At 39.1% G+C, this 19,647-nt stretch overlaps 1 protein-coding gene across 2 annotated transcripts in view; it reads left to right on the top strand.

Annotated features, from left to right (window-relative positions):
• LOC145985068 (uncharacterized) overlaps window positions 1–19,647 on the top strand; it is a 70,079-nt gene that overhangs the window by 33,523 nt on the left and 16,909 nt on the right. For both annotated transcript variants that reach the window (XM_083118639.1, XM_083118638.1), the window contains one exon: window positions 2,049–2,213. In XM_083118639.1, coding sequence (XP_082974765.1) covers window positions 2,049–2,213 — 165 coding nt within the window. The remainder of the gene's footprint in view (window positions 1–2,048; window positions 2,214–19,647) is intronic.

Below are 19,647 nucleotides of genomic sequence, written 5' to 3'. Positions count from 1 at the left end.
AAATTATATATCGTCTAAATCTGTGATTCATTCTGCATACAATGGTATATCTTTCATATCTCTAGGGCATTTAGTTTCTGAGCTATAGTCATTTCAAGGTACCGCTGCATTTTGAAGCTTGAATCAGTGGCGTGCCGACCATTCCTTTTGGGGGTACAACTCAAGTTACATTGGTCATATGATAATAATGCAAATATTTTTGTGTTCCTTACATGTCTACGATCATTTCCATGTGCATGTCGACACTGTCATGTACTTTTTTCTTGGGGGGAGGGTGGGGGAACCAAATTTTTTTTCCCGAAATTTTGGAATTTTGAGAGTTAGCCCCCTCCCCTCCACCACATATACGCCAAATTTTCAAAAATTTCATATAGTCTGAATCTCTGGTTCATTCCGCGTACAACAGTATATCACTCATCTCTCTAGGGCAATTAGCCTCCGATCTACACTCATTTAATTGAAACTCTGCATTTTACTCAAAATCGGGTCGGGCAATAGAGGCTTACTTGTGAAAAAGGCCTTGGGCGACAAAAGGTTAATATATTGGCAACCCACGTTTTGATCACCTTTCACTGAAAATGGGGCTATGACAGAGTTATACGTATTTCATGTTTTTTTTAACACAAATTTTTGTACAAATTTCAAATATTTCGGAAATTATCCAGCCAATCACGAGAAGAGCGATGTTATTCTGCAGTATGTAATTCAACATTCGATAACCTGACAAAATCACTGAAAACATAAAAACACTGATCTACAATATCAATACTATTGTTGATTTGCAAAATATTTCGTAGAAACTTTCTCCCCGGCTCTGCTGATATTAATGAACAAGGAGAATATGGCGTACACCAAAGAAGCCGATCCAACTACCACATGGAGGAAATCAGTTGCAATCTATCTACCTGTTGTTTATTTCTAATGACAGACTGATCAAACCAAGCGAAATCAAGAGAATAATAAATGTTAAAGCAAATAACAGTACTCACTAAGTTCACACTGCCCTGCTTCGTAATCGTACTTCAGAATTTTCCTTCTCTTCCGCCGTATCCATATATTACTGCATTTGCTACAGGCTTTGTAGCTAACTTCCTTCCAAAAATTCAATAACGTTAAGTCTGCTTTTGCTATGTACAGGTTCTCTGTTCATCATGAAATCAAACACTTTGCACTGAAACAGGAACGACCTTTTGACAGCGTTAAATAATTTTGTAACGCAATAACGCCACACAATGCAAAACAGCTGACTATTTGATGCACGCTCCCTCCACGTGGGTTGATAATTCGGCTACTGCGCCACAGAGGCCGTTTATTTTGGCCAAGATGCACGATGCAAAGACATGCTTAAAACACCTGTTTTGGTTTCAGTTGCCCTCCCCCTCTCCTTTCTTCCCCTGTTATGCTCGGGACAATATACCATCAAAATTTCCCTTTCATAAAAAAAAACCCTCAATTTGAGATAATGTATGATCACACGATCTCCAATGGAATGGGTTTGCAACACTACATTTGCTCGCATACAGATCGCTGCGTTCACAGCCTTCCTAAACGATACAACCTCCCCTCACACGGTGCTCAAGCCAAAACACCCAATCTCCACCATCTCCCTTGGTGGAGCGGCGTGGGAACACTTGATGTTTCGAAGGAGATAGAGTTCAATAAATAAGTATAATAATAATGATTTGCATTATTGATTTATTTGGGTGTGCACGTGCGAATGTGCAAATAGGCAAAAGCAGCTACTGATACCAAGTACTGTATTATTTATATCCAATGTGAATAACACAAATGGAAACTTATTGTGTGCATCTTGAAGATCTGAAGCATTCACATCAGAAGGTGAATTAAATCCCAAATAAATTGTAACTTATGCTTTGTGCCAACATGTTTATGAATATGTAACACAAGTGATTTTACACATACTTTATAGGTTTTCCTTGCACATATTCATTTTTATTGCAATATTTCAACTGTTTCAAACAATCTTCCTGTTTTCAATAAGGAACCTTCAATACACAAAGTGAAGTTTATATTTTTCTCCCTTTCAGGCCTGCAATTGGAAGCTTTGAAGGGAAGACGGGGGAACAAGAAAGGAACAAAGCAGGCGAGGACAATGAAGGTGGAAATCGAGAATTGCAAAGGACTGAGTCACCTCCTCCAAAGTCTGCCATTATTTTTAAGCTTGGGAACCAAACTGCTGTTGCCATCCCAAGGTAAGTTCAATTGTAACTCGTCATTAATATGTAGTTAATTTGAGGAGTACAGTGAAACCTAGATGTTTTTCAGGGGACTGTACTGAAAGAACTTATCAAGTGGGGAAAGTGTAATCAGGGAAAGTTTTATATTTCTCATTAGTTTCTTTTCAAAATGGCTAGCCGACCTCTATGGTGAAGTGGTTAGCACAGCATGTTAATGATGCTAGGCATCCGGGGTTCGAATTCCTGCCTGGATATGGGCATTCTTTGTGGGAGTCCCTGCATGAATTTCATCATATCATCACTCATCTTCACCTATGTGATTAGTCAAAAGTGGAAGAAAAGTGAAGTAAAATAAACCAAATCAATCAGTCAATCAATCAAAAATGGCTAGAAATTAAACCATTAAAACATTAAATGTTTAAAAATAGTTTCAAAGTGTCAAAAAAGGGGGCTAATCATCAGGTGAAGGCTTTGTTAATAGGTTGTCTGGATTCTGTGCTTCTAAAATAAGCTAATTACCTGAAGAACACAGATATTACTGCATGATGTATGACCTCCAGGATGCTTTGCCCTTTTTAGCCATTTTACATTTTTTAATATCTTTCTTCCTGACTATTCCTAAGGTAGGAACTAGAAGCAGTTCCAACACATTGGAAAAAACAGAAGTTAAATCACTTGTATGTACTCTCTTTTCAAATTTTTAGACAGATCTTATTTTGTTTACATGGAATTTGGTGATTATTTTAATATATGACAAGGTTCCCACCAGTGGTAGAAAAATACAGGCTCCTGAAAATTTTCACCTGTCACCTGAATTTTCAAATCCAGTTCTAATTTTTTAAATTGATAATTGAAGTTCACATATGGAAATTTCCATTACTTTTTAAATAATGAGTACAGTATATGTTTTTTCATTGTAGATTAGGCACACACAGATGTACCACGTAGAAATTTTTAGCGAAAAATGCAGGCTCGACCAGGACTCGAACACGGATGTCTGGCATACCATGCCATTGCTCTAACCACTGAGCTACCGAGCCAGCCTGGCCTCACCTGATTTTTTCACTATCGCTGTTTTACCTGCGTGGAATATTAACATCAATACGCTGGGAGGAACCAGGCAACGTCGAAGTCTACCGTGTTTCAAAGGCAACAGATCCCGTTGCGGTAGCACTGGCAGAGACTATTCCACGCAGGTAAAACAGCGATAGCAAAAAATCAGGTGAGGCCAGGCCAGCTCAGTAGGTCAGTGGTTAGAGCAACGGCACAGTATGCCAGACACCCATGTTTTTTCATGTTTGTGTGTTTTGTGTTTTATGAGTATCATTAAATCAGAGTAATAAACATGCCATTATAAATTTTTGCACTGTTGCTATCCAAATTGTAAAATAAACAGCAATATGGTACAGTCAGACATGTATTAGAATGTATTTAGTTTTTATTGATTGATTTGCTTTATTTTACTTCGCTTTTTGTGCCACTTTTTGCCTATTTTGCGAAGATAGGGATGAGTGATGATGAAATTGATGAATAGACACTCACAAACTCCCATGTCCAAGCTGGTATTCGAACCTTGGACTCCTGCCATCATAGAGCAATAACCACTTTGCCACTGGGGCCCACTATTTAGTTTTTATGATGTAATTAGTAGAGCCTTGTTTAGGAAGGTCACTGGCGCAAGAATTAATTACTTTTATTCCAGTTTTGTCTTCATCATACTTCGGCGTTTCCTGCCTCTGGCTGGGTCGGCATAGAAGTCTAGCCTCTCCATTTTTTCCTGGTCTTTCACTCCTCCTCTCTTTCCACGGTGTTCCAATCTTGTCCTCTTCTCCTAACACACTCCGCTATCTGCTCTTTCCACCGACATCTTGGTCTTCCCCTTTGCCTTATTTCCACTCCTTGTGCATGGTAAGTTCTTACTGTTAGTTTTCTGCATCCATCCTTTTCATGTGTCCGAACCACCTCATCGGTGCTTGATCCTGTCCTGAAGCTTCACCAGACACACTGTCTGTCGGATCTCCTCATTCCTTATTCTATCGCTTCTAGTCTTCCCCAATATACTCCTTAAAAATTTCATCTCCACTGCTTGCATCTTTCTTTTGTTTCTCTCTGTCATTGTCCAGGTCTCTGCTCCATACATAATTATTGGCACATAGTATGTGTTGTATATTACCTTCTTGCATTTCATAGGTCCACCCCCCATTTGTCCTCTTCTGCTTACCTCCTCATCTATTCTTCCACTTCTCTCAATTATGCTTCATAGATATTTGAAGCTCTCCACTACCCTCAACTCTTCTGTGTCCATCTTTATTCTTGGTTCATTTCTGGCTCTGTTTCTTGTTGTTATTAGCACCTCACTCTTTTATGCACTGACGCCAAGGATTCCGGGTTCGAATCCCGCTCAGGCTTGGTTGTTTGTGCTTATCCAATCATCAATTTCATCATTTCATCACTCATCCCCATCTTCGCAAATTAGCCAAGAGGCACAAAACGCGAAGTAAAATAAACGAAATCAATCAATCAATTTTCTGCACTGAATTTCATTCCTGCTCTTCCGATTTCCTCATTCCAAATATCAAGCTATCTCTGTACTACTTCTTCCCTGTTCCCTCATATTACTAAGTCATCAGTAAACAAGAGGTCCTTTATCTCTTCCTTTCCTATCTTCTTCCTCACTTCTTCGTTAATTGCATCCATTGTATGAGGCTCAGTCAATAAATAACGAGGCAGAGAATATTACACCAAAACTATGGTAGTTAGAAATGGGTCAATGGGCCCAAAATGGAGGTGCAGGTGTGGCGAAACTGATTCGCGTGCGTTTTTCCGCTAGATGGCATTACGTATCTGGCGAGGTATGCGCAAAGGTTGCTAACCGAGCAGCGGCCGTGTCCAGTCATTCTGTGTTTGACTGCGATGCATAATGGAGGCATCCCTTCCACAAAAAAAGTTGAAGACCCTCCAAACTAGTGCTGTCAAGGTCATGCTTTTGTTCTTCTTCGATCGCAAGGGACCCCTACTCGTCGACCTCCTGGAACATGGAGCTATGGTCAGTGCCCAGCGGTACTGTGAAATGTTAACAAAGCTCAGGAAGGCAAAAGAATTGAAACGTCCCGGTCACCTTTCTCTTGGTATCATTCTATTGCATGACTAACTAACTAACTCCCTAGCCTTCTTAAACTCGAAGGTTCATGGCTGCAGCAACACAGGCCTTCCATCTTTCCCTATCTTGAGCAAGTTCTATATACTCTTTTCCATCCCTACCGATTTCCCTTAGGTCCATCTCAACGTTGTCCCTCCATCTTCGTCTTGGCCTTCCTACAGGTCTCTTACCATCAGGTTTCCCAACAAGAATCCTGTAAACTCCTATTTCCTCTCCCATTCGTGCCACATGGCCTGCCCATCTCAGTCTTCTTGATTTAATTATTCTAATAATATCTGGACATGAATACAAATTATGTAGTTCTAAATCTCCTCATCCCGTTTAGGTCCAAAGATTTTCCTAAGGATCTTATTTTCAAATACTCTCAATTTATGTTCCTCTTTCAATGTAAGGGACCACGTTTCACATCCATATAATACTACAGGCAAAATTACGGTTTGGTATATTTTAACTTTTAGTTTCTTAGATATTAAACGAGAAGACAAAAGCTTATGAAGAGAGAAGTAACATGCATTTCCTGAATTAAGCCTACTTTTTATTTCCTCTTTAATATAATTTTCATTTGTTAATATTACTCCTAAGTATTTGAATTTGGAAACTGGTTCAAACGAGTTGTTATCAATAATTAGATTTTGATTATTACCTAACACTTGGTTTCGGCCTGTAAGCATATATTTAGTTTTCTCTTTGTTAACTTCCAAACCTATCTCTTTAGCAGTTTTGAAAAATATTTTAGCATTATTCTTAATTGTATTCACATCATCCCCCAGTAAGTCTACATCATCTGCATATGCTAACAACTGAGTCACACCATTTAATTTTAGTCCTTCTTTAGTTTCTTTTACCTTCCTAACAGCATATTCTAAGGCAAAATTAAAGAGCAATGGAGATAATGCATCTCCTTGTTTTAACCCATCATGAATTGTAAATTTGTCAGACATATTAATACCCACACGAATTTTACTTTCTGTTTCACTAGTGCATATTTTTATCATACTAACAAGCTTCTTAGGTATTCCAAACTCTACTAATATATTATATAATTTATCTCTTTTGACCGAATCATATGCTTTTTTGAAATCAATGAATAGCTGATGAACATTTTGATTATATTCCCACTTTTTTTCAAGTGTCTGTCTGATGTGAAAAATTTGATCTGTAGTTGATCTGTTACGTTTAAATCCACATTGATAATCACCTATAATTTCATTAGCATATGGGGTTAGTCTTGTTAAAAGAATGTTAGATAATATTTTATATGTTGTTGAGAGTAGAGAAATTCCACGGTAATTATAGCAGTTCATTTTATCACCTTTTTTAAACACAGGAACAATTATGGATTCTTTCCACTGTTGAGGGATTTCTTCTTTATTCCATATTAAACAAATTAATTTATGAATTTGACATATTAATGAATTTCCACCATATTTAATTAACTCAGCTGGTATTAAATCAATGCCAGGTGCTTTGTTATTCTTTAGCCTTTTAATAGCATCTTTAACTTCAGTCAAGTTAGGTTCTGGAACTAAAGGTTCTGCTGTGTGCACTTGATTTACTTCTGATTTATCTCCTACATGGACATTTAAAAGGTCATTAAAGTAGTTCTTCCATCTATTTAGAATATCGCTTGGGTCAGCTAGAAAATCACCGTCTTTATCTTTTATCAAGTTTACTTTAGGTTGCCACCCCTTTCTAAACTCATTTACACCTTTATATAAATCTCTGATATTTTTATTTTTGCTGTTTGTTTCAATTTCGTTAATTTTGCTTTTCAAGTAATCTCTTTTTTTACTTCTAAACTTAGTTAACTAACTTCTCGCTTTATTCTATTATAATTGTTTAGATTTGTATCATCAGAGTTATTTAACCACCTAAGTCTAGCCTGATTTCTTATTTCTATTAGATTATGACATTCATTATCAAACCATGGCTTACTTTTTCTCGGTTTATGGTATCCTATACTTTCTTTAGCTGCTGATTCTATTGCATTACGTATGTGCTCCCAATTCTTATTTATGTCTGTTTCATTTATATTTTCATCATCATTTAAATCCTGCAAAACATGAAATCTATTTGACAGTTTAATTTGGTAATCTTTCTTAATTCTTTCATCAGTAAACTTTCCTGTATCAAATTTTAGAACTTTTAGATTTTGTTGCTTATGATTTATCACTGCGAGTCTTTCTCTTAATTTAGCAATTACTAAATAATGGTCACTGGCCAAGTCAGCACCTCTATGTGTACGAACGTCAATTATACTAGTATGCCTTCTCTTATCAATGAGAATATGATCTATCTGATTATGAGTTTTACCATCTGGAGAAGACCAGGTATATTTATGGATATCTTTATGTTTAAAAGTGGTACTTTTCACAATTAAATTCTTTGAGGTTGCAAAAGTAATCAATCTTATACCATTATCATTACTTAATTCATGAATACTTTCTTTACCAATCGTGGGTTTAAATGTCTCTTCTTTGCCAATCTGTGCATTAAAGTCACCTAACAGAATTTTCATATCATACTGAGAAAATTTATCAAAGACCTGTTCTAACTCTGTATAAAAATCATCTTTAGTATTATCATCTTTATCTTCCGTTGGTGCATGTATGTTTATTAAAATAATTTTACACCACCTACCCTGTAAAACTGCATGTGATATCCTATCATTAACAAATTCTACTGTTTTAAGAGCCGAGATAATTCTATTTTTTATGAAAAAGCCTGTTCCAAAATTACGATTTTCAGTACCACCATAGAAAAAAGTATAATTTTTAGTTTTACAATTCCCTTCTCCTGGCCACCTAACTTCCTGGACAGCTACTACATCTAATTTATACTGAACTATCTCATTAACAGTACACTGAAATGCCCCAGACCGGTAAAGGCTCAGAACATTCCAGGTGCCTAATTTAATATCCTTATTCCTAACGTAGATCTTATCCTTAGTCCAGGGACCTCCCAAAGTAGTCCCCACCCGGAGATCCGAACGGGGGACTATTTTACCTCCGGAATATTTTACCTTGGGAACATCCATGGCCTTATATTGCTGTTCCTTGACATTTTTTTTTTTACAGTGCAGAGTTGTCAGCTCTACGCCTAACCCCCAATATGAATGGAGGAACTACTACACAAGACAAACACAAACACATTAGACAGCACAATTACTACACAAGACGAACACAAACACATTAGACAGCACAACTACTACACAAGACACACACAAACACATCACAACTATAACACAATATAAATACAAACACACCACAACTACTACACAATATAAACATAAACAAACTACACACCACAACTACTACACATTAATCTACAGATTCCACTCCCAATACAGGACTCCCTCATGGCGCTGTGGTAGCGTCATTGCCTTGTAATCAAGGGGTCCCGGGTTCGATATCCGGTGGAGGCACAAGTGGTTCGGATCTCACTTTAAACTGTAGGTCCAGTCCCGATTACCCTTACTGTGCATAAAGTGGACTTAAAACACCAACTCAAACCAATCAAACCAAAACCACTCCCAATACATTTCTGAACTTCAGTAATTCTATTGCATGACAATGCTAAAACACACACAGCAACAAAGGAATGTTGAAATAATTCAAGTGGGAAGTCCTGCCCCCCCCCCTCCATAGTCCAGATCTGTCCCCGTGTGACTTCCACATCTTCCGTGAGCTCAAAAAAGCACTGCGGGGACAATCTGGCGATGACGTCAAGGAGTGCGTGCGCAATTGGTTTCAACAGCAGCCAAAGGAGTTCTACGAGCATGCCATTTTGCGTCTGGTGTTACATTGGAATAAATGCCTAAACAGTGGCGGACAATATTTCTGAGGTTCGTTAATGTAAGTTCTGTGAAATATCCTCTGCCTCGTTATTTATTGACAGCCTAATAATTATGAAGAGCAGAGGGGAAAGAGCACTTCCCGGTTTAATCCATTACTTATGAACCACTCCATTCTTCCCACTGGTGTTTTCACACAGCTCTGGTTGGCCTTGTATGTGTTCTGCACTCTACTCACTATCTCTTCCTCTATGCCTTTTCTATATCTAGGAATGCTATAATCAAATCATTTCCATAGTCGTAGTGTCTTTCCTGCATTTGCCTTATGGTAAATATCAGATCTACTGTTGATCTGCCTCTTTTAATTCCATACTGTTCCTCTCTCATGTTCATCTCTGTTACTACCCTTATTCTTTTCTCTAATATTTTCTCATACACCTTTGCTGAGTGGCACATAAGTGTTATTCCTCTGTAGTTTTACATCCTTTCTACCACCCTTCTTGAATATGGGAACTATCTATACAATCTCTTGGCACTTCTCTCTCTCGTCATATGGTTTCCAACACTCTATACAGCCACTGCACACCAATCACTCAAGCTCCTAGTATCATTTCTACTGGCACTTTATCTACTCCAGGTGCTATACCTTTTTTCATTCTCTTCAGAACTTCCTCCACGTCTTTCCATGTGAGATTCAATTTCTCATGTTCATTTCCTTTTTTCACGTTCAGCAATTTCTCGAAATGATTTCTCCACATTCTCCTTATTACTTCATCCTCTTCTACATTTCCCCTTTCTTCCCTTAGCTTACAGCTGTCTCACCTTTCTCTCACTAATCCATACAATACTTTCTTGTTTCCATATACATCTTCTTCTAGCTCTTTGGTTCATTCTTCCATCCACTTTCTCCTTTCCTCCATTACTGTTGTTCTTGCCTATTTCTTCTTTTCCATGTACTCTTTTCGTGCATTTTGTGATTTATCTGTAAACCATTTTCTAAATGCATCATTTTTGTTTTTCATTGCTTCTAGTTCTTTCATTCCACCATGGTGTTTCTTTCTTCTTTATTTTCTTGCTTGTCCTTCCACATACCTTTTCGGTTGCCTCTACTAATTCTATTTTAAATCTTGTCCATTCTGTTTCTACTCCTTTGGGTTCATCTCTTGGCACTTTTGTTCGTAATATTGATATTCCTCTTTTATCATCTTATCCTTCAATTTCCACACTCTTATCCTTCTCGCTTGTTCGTCCCTTCTATCTTTTATTTTCCATCTCCTCACATCTACTAGTATCTTGTGGTCACTGTCTAAATTCTCACTGGGTATTACTTTAATTTTTTTACACAGATTAATAAGATCGCGTACTTCCTATCTCTCCTTTGTAATCTGTGTGTATACCAAACCGGGCATGTGGAGCCACCCTACGGCTGTTTTGAAACGTAAAGCGTTGTCATAGCAACCTCTCCGCCAATCATATCTTCCTCTTGGCAGTGACAGTTCAATGCGTCTCAGCGCAATGATCCGCTCACCCCAACCTTCCATTCCTGCTTTTATTTTCTGCTAATAATTCGGGACATATCTCGTAAGGTCGTATTAATTATTTTATTTAAGTGCATAAAAATGTTCTACAAGGATAAATACCATTGTTCAGTTAATGCAAGTTACGTTTGAATGATTTCTACATCTAAGTTACGAGATATATAGAATTAGTAGCCCAGAAGCACAACATAGGAAAATAATTTCAAGTTCCTGAAATTCCAGCATGTAAATCATTCTGTTGTGCATGAAAAATGGTCTGTGTATTATCTGTGGTAATAAGTATTTTTATTTCTTATTCTCCGTATTATGCGTTGCTTTTCTGACATTTTGGGCAAATCGCGATTTTGTCTTGTGTAAACTCTACAGCGATTACTTTGTTCGTAGATCAATGCATTTTACCCCCTCCCTCGTCGTTGTTTATTTTGCGTTGCATTTTTCCAATTTTAGGCTAATCGCGACGAAAAATTGATGACAAAGAAAGCTCTAACAGGGATTCGAACACAGGACCCCTGCATTAAGTGAGCAATGGTATTTATCCTTGTAGAACATTTTAATGCACTTAAATAAAATAAATACTACGACCTTACGAGATATGTCCGAATTATTAGCAGAAAATAAAAGCAGGAATGGAAGGGTGTGGGTGAGCGGATCATTGCGCTACCCAAAGTGTTCTAAAGGGTGCTCGAGCCATGTTGCAACATTTCCCAAATTGTCTCTTTCTCTTCGTAACAATTGCTGCACAGTTTAACGTGGGTGGGCAATCTGCAGGATACAGCACACTTAATATCAGCAACTGTTTCTGGTGCCGTCACTGTAATTTTCTCCCTTGTGTAGGCCTACCATATTCAATCGCAAGATGTAGACACTTCTGATTTACCAACGTAGAAAATTCCATTCATCTGTCTATGGCCTCATAAAACGAAAGACAAATGCATCCACTTTCTCTGCAATTGATATCAGTGGAGTACCCTAAGAGGGGGGAGATTTGATGCTGAAAATGCCAGGGAAACAAAAGACAGGATTCGAAGGTTTTGTCTCAGGAAATAAGAATAAATAATAAAACGTATATTAAAATCTACTGATGGAACATTAGCGCTATTCATCTAACGAAACCATTACAAATCGGCTGGCAGCTTGTAGGTATGAAATATACTGGAATAAAAGATATATATACATATAGTCAGTACTTGTTTTCCAAACTTAACCACCATCCTAAGAAAATTGAGGACCTACAAGTGAGTAGCGTAACCCAGTCTGGGAAATCTCCTATAACAGCTGAGGGTTCGATGTGCTGACCCTACATCACCCCATTACTGGTTGAAGATCTCCACACCTCTAGGTAGGGTTGTGGGAGGCAGACTGGCAGTCAGTTGATAGGCCAAGGCCCTTCCAGGGCTGTAGAGCAGTGGATCACAACCTTTTTCAGTCGGGGACCCACCTTGAAGGATATTACACTTCATGGGACCCATAAGATGGGAACCAGCGGAATTACTTTGTAGGGGTGTGCACCTAGTCTATAATCATATATTTGCTCTTTTACAACAACACGGCCTGAATTTAAATTGTTAAAGCAATATATCTAAGTAATTTAAGGTAATAGGTTTTTAAGACCCAGTTAACAAAGTTTCGAGTCCAACTTGCCGACCCACCAAATGTCCCCTCAGGACCCAGGAGTTGGTCGCACCCTATAGGTTGAGAAACTATTCTGTAGAACCATGGGTTATGTTATGCTGTAGATGAAAGTAAATATTTTACACTACAGTTAATTTCTATCACAACTTACATTCAGTGTTCTGTAGATGAAATAATATTTTGGAAAATACAACATAGAAACTAGTTCAGTGCCATCTGCCATGAGAGAATAGAATAAAATAATAGCTATGAGTGACACAGCTCATTGGGGAAGTTATCAAACAGAATAATTTCTGGAATAAAAGTGTAATTGTTTTAATTCTATCAGTCTATTTCTCTGTAAAAACTACTATGATGGTGATAATGAATAGTTATGGGAAAATAGAGTAAGAAAAGGTCACACCTTACACAAGTTAACCTAGAATGCCTATATAGCAACCACCTCATCTCGAAGTTGTACCTATATGGAGACGCATAGTGGTTCGGATCCCACTTTAAACTGTAGTTCCAGTCCCGATTGGCCTTACTGTGAATAAAGTTGACTTAAAACAACAAATCAATCAATCAATCGAAGTCGTATGAAATTTCACTTTTCTGGTTTGCATGAGAGTAATTTCAACCCATTTCTAAAAACGTGTGAATGTTTGTAAGATATATTATTACCTAATCACTGCATGCTTATTCATTTTAGTATTTGTCAAAAATCCCTAATTTTTAATCTAGAATGGGAGTAGGAGTGTCATACAAGCGAGTTTTGTTCGAAGTTACTTACTGGAACCACTCTACATATTGACTACAATTTCATCATATGGCATTACATATTTCATAGTTACACAAAAATCTGGACTCGAAATATGAATGTCTTAGAATACAAAACAAAGCAGTCATGGATATGTACGATCAAGCTAGATAAGCACACTCCCAGCCCCCCACTCCTAAACACACACACAATGGAATTATAAATACACCACTGAAAGATCTTATCCTGCACAGATATATATTTTATATATTCATATACTTAATACAGTACTGAAGATGATACAATCCATGCATTCAGAATAAATATTCCAGATGAATTTTAAAGTTAATTTAAAAACAAAAGAGATGTGCAAATTTCCAGCTGATGACAAAGAAAGTAGGGATGTGCCAAAGCCGATTACAGATGTATGAAAATCGGCCGAAATTGACACATCGGCATCGGTATCGGAATCGGCAAAAATCCGATATTTAAACCGGTACAGATTATACTAGAGCTTTTACCTTCTAATAAGTTTTATATTCTAGTTTTGTAAGATTTACTGAAAATTTTGTTATGATTCGTCATTATTGTAGAGTTTTTGTAATAAAATTATTGCAAACTCATTCAGAGGATCAACCTAACTATAAATCGGAAATAAAACAGTATATTGCTGAACCAGGATCTGCTGTTGTATTGGAAATTCAAAAATGAATATTCAAACCTGAAGCAAGTCCTGAGAAAATACTTGAACATACCTGCTGCATCAGTATTCAGTGATTGAGTGTTCAGTGTTGCTGAACAGATTTGAGATAAGAGAAGAAGTAGGTTACTTCCTGAAGTGCTTCCAAATCTCGTGTTTCTGAAGTTGAATCTGGCAGAACAGGAACTCATTTAGCATTTCAAGGAACTGTTTGTGTACTAATGTTCAATCTCTTGAGAATCCATGTTCTTCTTAAAGGTTCACATAACATTTTGTAGATGCAAATGTACATTCGCATCTCTTAAGAATATATATGTATATACATATGATATGCAATAGAAATGTACATAGCAAATTTATTTTTGTCATGCTGAAAATAACATCCCATTTCTGTTTAATAATCTTATGAATCGGAATCGGTTAAATATCGGCATCGGTATCGGTTCCAAAAATTATCGGTGAGTACATCGGCATCGGTAAATTTTCAGCTTCGTCACATCCCTAAAAGAAACCAACAGTATTTTTTTTGCAATTTAGAGAGATTTCACACCAAAGTGACATGTGACATATGTCACTTGGAAATGAACCAACGAACAGCAACGTTTCACCCATAGTGGATTCCACATTGACAAAATCCCTGCTACTCATTATCAGCTTCTAAATATTGTCACACATGTTTCTAGTCAGTCTAAAAGAAAGTGAACATAAAGAATTAATAAATAATCATTCTTTCAAGCTTCACACTATCAGGTCGATCATTGATGCATGATGTTTCTCATACCATCCCTTCCATCAAGAAGTAAATTTAACTTGGCTTCGTGTCGAACATAGGTGTCTCACTCATGATCATTTGCTGCAAGGGCTAGACCATCCAATGTGTCATGTCTAAATGTTAAGTGGTTGGCTTATTCCTACCTAATGTGTAGATTATACTTTCCTCAAACTTTTGATCTTACCAATTATTGACCAGGTTGGGAGATAATGACAGCACTAATAAATGTCATTACCTTTTTGAGAAGAGCAGGGCTCTTATACTATCTCTGAGGAAGTTTGTAGTTTTGTGTATATCCTTTGCAAGTCTTTATAACATTTCACTTTCAACCTTTCTCAAGGGGCTCTTCACACCCATTTTTTAACTCAGGTATGGGTTCGATACCCGGTGGAGACCCATAGTGTTTCGGATCCCACTTTAAACGGTAGTTTCAACCAAATTAGCCTTTCTGTGCATAAAGTAGACCTAAAAGAACAGTTCAAACTCAAGTAAGGATATTAGATAAGAGGATTCTTCCTCACATACATTGAATGGCCCAATATGGTCATTATGCCTACAAGTCCCAAAATTTATTTCAAGCATCTTACTTCCAATTACATATATAAATTATATTGTTAGCATTAAACATATGGAATATAGAGTAAAATACTATAAGAAACCCTTAAACCCCTACATCAAATAATTTCCACTGTATTGAATATTATCAAAATATTGTTAATGAAATTCCATTAGACAAACCATTGATAGTCATACTGATAGGTTTCTTGGTCGGACACTCACTATGGTGACATGTTATACTTCACCAAGAATGAATTTATATGTTGAAATACTCCAGAAGAAAACAGTTTCAGAGTAAGTACATTACTCTTAATGATTTAGTACTTATACTGTGGAAATGTAAAACATTATATTATATTGCTAATAACAAATGTAAGGGAAAATAAACAAACACATTGTTATTCAGCTATATATACAGATGGGGGACAAAATAATACGAACACCTGTGAAAAAGTATGCCACATTTCACACCGGCAGTACAGCAGCACCCCCTGGCACTGAAGTCTGCCACTTAGTGGCTGTGAAGGGGAAGGTATTAGTTTGCCAACAGCAGTCATTGGTGGTGCATTCGTCTATCATACGCTCTCAAGAGACACTGCAATGTCAGACCTGACAGAGTTCCAAAGAGGCATGATTGTTGGAGCACGTTCAGCTGGAGCCACGGTGACTGAAACCTCAAAGCTTGTTGGGTGTGCAAGGAGCACAGTATCAGCCGTTATGACAGCGTACACAACACAAGGTAAGATGGTGTCTTCAAAGCACAACAGTGGACGAAAGACAAAGCTTGCTGCTCGGGATAGGAGGGTGTTGAAGTGCATAGTGGCCCGAAAGCACAAGCAATCGTTATCCGAGATAACATCTGAAATGAACAGGCATCTCCAGGACCCCATTTCAACCAAAACTGTCAAAAGGGAACTCCATGCTGCAAACATTCATGGCTGAGTGGCAATTCGTAAGCCATTGGTGACATCACGTAATGCTGTCAAGCGACGCCAATGGTGCAGAGCTCACAGAAGTTGGTCCCCACAGCAGTGGCAACAAGTCATCTGGTCTGATGAATCAACATTCACGTTATTTCAGACCACGGGGTGCGTTTATGTGTGGAGAACGCCTCGAGATGCACAGTCGACTGCCTCTTGCCGACTGTGAAGCATTAAGGTGGGTCCATTATGGTATGGGGCGCGATATCTTGGCATGGTGTGGGACCACTTGTTTTTCTGCATGGGAAGATCAATGCCAGTCACTATCGCAGCATTCTGGGGGATCATCTCCATCCTTTTGTCCAGACTTTATTTCCTGGGGACCAACCGCTTTTTCAAGACGACAACGCTCCTATCCACACTGCTGGGTCTGTCCAAACATGGTTTGAAGAACATGACGATGAAGTAGGGCATCTTGAATGGCCCCCACAGTCTCCTGACCTGAACATTATAGAACATTTGTGGGGATATTTGGAGTCCAAACTTCGTGCTCGAAGTCCGCCTCCAGCCACACTTTCGGAATTGGAGACTGCTCTGGAGGAAGAATGGCTCCATATTCCCTTAAACATTGTGCATGACCACTATGCGTCCATCCCACGTCGCATACAAAGTGTACTTCAGTCAAAGGGTGGTCCAACCACGAACACCTGTGAAAAAGTATGCCACATTTCACACCGGCAGTACAGCAGCACCCCCTGGCACTGAAGTCTGCCACTTAGTGGCTGTGAAGGGGAAGGTATTAGTTTGCCAACAGCAGTCATTGGTGGTGCATTCGTCTATCATACGCTCTCAAGAGACACTGCAATGTCAGACCTGACAGAGTTCCAAAGAGGCATGATTGTTGGAGCACGTTCAGCTGGAGCCACGGTGACTGAAACCTCAAAGCTTGTTGGGTGTGCAAGGAGCACAGTATCAGCCGTTATGACAGCGTACACAACACAAGGTAAGATGGTGTCTTCAAAGCACAACAGTGGACGAAAGACAAAGCTTGCTGCTCGGGATAGGAGGGTGTTGAAGTGCATAGTGGCCCGAAAGCACAAGCAATCGTTATCCGAGATAACATCTGAAATGAACAGGCATCTCCAGGACCCCATTTCAACCAAAACTGTCAAAAGGGAACTCCATGCTGCAAACATTCATGGCTGAGTGGCAATTCGTAAGCCATTGGTGACATCACGTAATGCTGTCAAGCGACGCCAATGGTGCAGAGCTCACAGAAGTTGGTCCCCACAGCAGTGGCAACAAGTCATCTGGTCTGATGAATCAACATTCACGTTATTTCAGACCACGGGGTGCGTTTATGTGTGGAGAACGCCTCGAGATGCACAGTCGACTGCCTCTTGCCGACTGTGAAGCATTAAGGTGGGTCCATTATGGTATGGGGCGCGATATCTTGGCATGGTGTGGGACCACTTGTTTTTCTGCATGGGAAGATCAATGCCAGTCACTATCGCAGCATTCTGGGGGATCATCTCCATCCTTTTGTCCAGACTTTATTTCCTGGGGACCAACCGCTTTTTCAAGACGACAACGCTCCTATCCACACTGCTGGGTCTGTCCAAGCATGGTTTGAAGAACATGACGATGAAGTAGGGCATCTTGAATGGCCCCCACAGTCTCCTGACCTGAACATTATAGAACATTTGTGGGGATATTTGGAGTCCAAACTTCGTGCTCGAAGTCCGCCTCCAGCCACACTTTCGGAATTGGAGACTGCTCTGGAGGAAGAATGGCTCCATATTCCCTTAAACATTGTGCATGACCACTATGCGTCCATCCCACGTCGCATACAAAGTGTACTTCAGTCAAAGGGTGGTCCAACCACGAACACCTGTGAAAAAGTATGCCACATTTCACACCGGCAGTACAGCAGCACCCCCTGGCACTGAAGTCTGCCACTTAGTGGCTGTGAAGGGGAAGGTATTAGTTTGCCAACAGCAGTCATTGGTGGTGCATTCGTCTATCATACGCTCTCAAGAGACACTGCAATGTCAGACCTGACAGAGTTCCAAAGAGGCATGATTGTTGGAGCACGTTCAGCTGGAGCCACGGTGACTGAAACCTCAAAGCTTGTTGGGTGTGCAAGGAGCACAGTATCAGCCGTTATGACAGCGTACACAACACAAGGTAAGATGGTGTCTTCAAAGCACAACAGTGGACGAAAGACAAAGCTTGCTGCTCGGGATAGGAGGGTGTTGAAGTGCATAGTGGCCCGAAAGCACAAGCAATCGTTATCCGAGATAACATCTGAAATGAACAGGCATCTCCAGGACCCCATTTCAACCAAAACTGTCAAAAGGGAACTCCATGCTGCAAACATTCATGGCTGAGTGGCAATTCGTAAGCCATTGGTGACATCACGTAATGCTGTCAAGCGACGCCAATGGTGCAGAGCTCACAGAAGTTGGTCCCCACAGCAGTGGCAACAAGTCATCTGGTCTGATGAATCAACATTCACGTTATTTCAGACCACGGGGTGCGTTTATGTGTGGAGAACGCCTCGAGATGCACAGTCGACTGCCTCTTGCCGACTGTGAAGCATTAAGGTGGGTCCATTATGGTATGGGGCGCGATATCTTGGCATGGTGTGGGACCACTTGTTTTTCTGCATGGGAAGATCAATGCCAGTCACTATCGCAGCATTCTGGGGGATCATCTCCATCCTTTTGTCCAGACTTTATTTCCTGGGGACCAACCGCTTTTTCAAGACGACAACGCTCCTATCCACACTGCTGGGTCTGTCCAAACATGGTTTGAAGAACATGACGATGAAGTAGGGCATCTTGAATGGCCCCCACAGTCTCCTGACCTGAACATTATAGAACATTTGTGGGGATATTTGGAGTCCAAACTTCGTGCTCGAAGTCCGCCTCCAGCCACACTTTCGGAATTGGAGACTGCTCTGGAGGAAGAATGGCTCCATATTCCCTTAAACATTGTGCATGACCACTATGCGTCCATCCCACGTCGCATACAAAGTGTACTTCAGTCAAAGGGTGGTCCAACCCACTATTAATAAAGATTTTCTCTACATTCACAGGTGTTCGTATTATTTTGTCCCCCATCTGTATATTTATTGAATCACTAGTAATTAATATATTTTGCATAAGGTATGATAATCTCTTTGAGGTCCTACAGACTTTCACTGGAATAAAAGTTACTGAGATTATTAAAGCATCATTAACACACTCAACGAACATTTCCATAGTAGGTTCACATATGTACAGTCTCAAACAGAAAAATATGTGCATTTCGTTTCCTTTAATCAAACTGTTCAAATATTTTACAGGACTGTTTAGCTGAAAATCATATCTTTTTTATCCACCCTGCTTGGAATATTTAGTGAAACATTAAATACATTTGTTTCTAACATCCTCAAGCAATGTATTGTGTTGTTAGGTGTTATATACTTTAAGCAAAATTTGTCTCTAAAGCATATATTTTTTTTAATGCAGAAAAGGGAAAATACAATTTCTTATGCATGAGCCACATAACTTATGACAAGGTTATTCCATAAGAAATGCAATATACTTACTTGGTTCTACATCTGGGTATGCATCATGCGCTAACTTATTTC

The sequence above is a fragment of the Lepisma saccharinum genome, chromosome 3 (genome assembly GCF_977018435.1).
Source record: "Lepisma saccharinum chromosome 3, izLepSacc3.1, whole genome shotgun sequence".
NCBI classification, from domain to species: domain Eukaryota; kingdom Metazoa; phylum Arthropoda; class Insecta; order Zygentoma; family Lepismatidae; genus Lepisma; species Lepisma saccharinum.
Note: the sequence above shows the minus strand (reverse complement) of the source record. Positions and strands in the feature narration are given on the sequence as shown.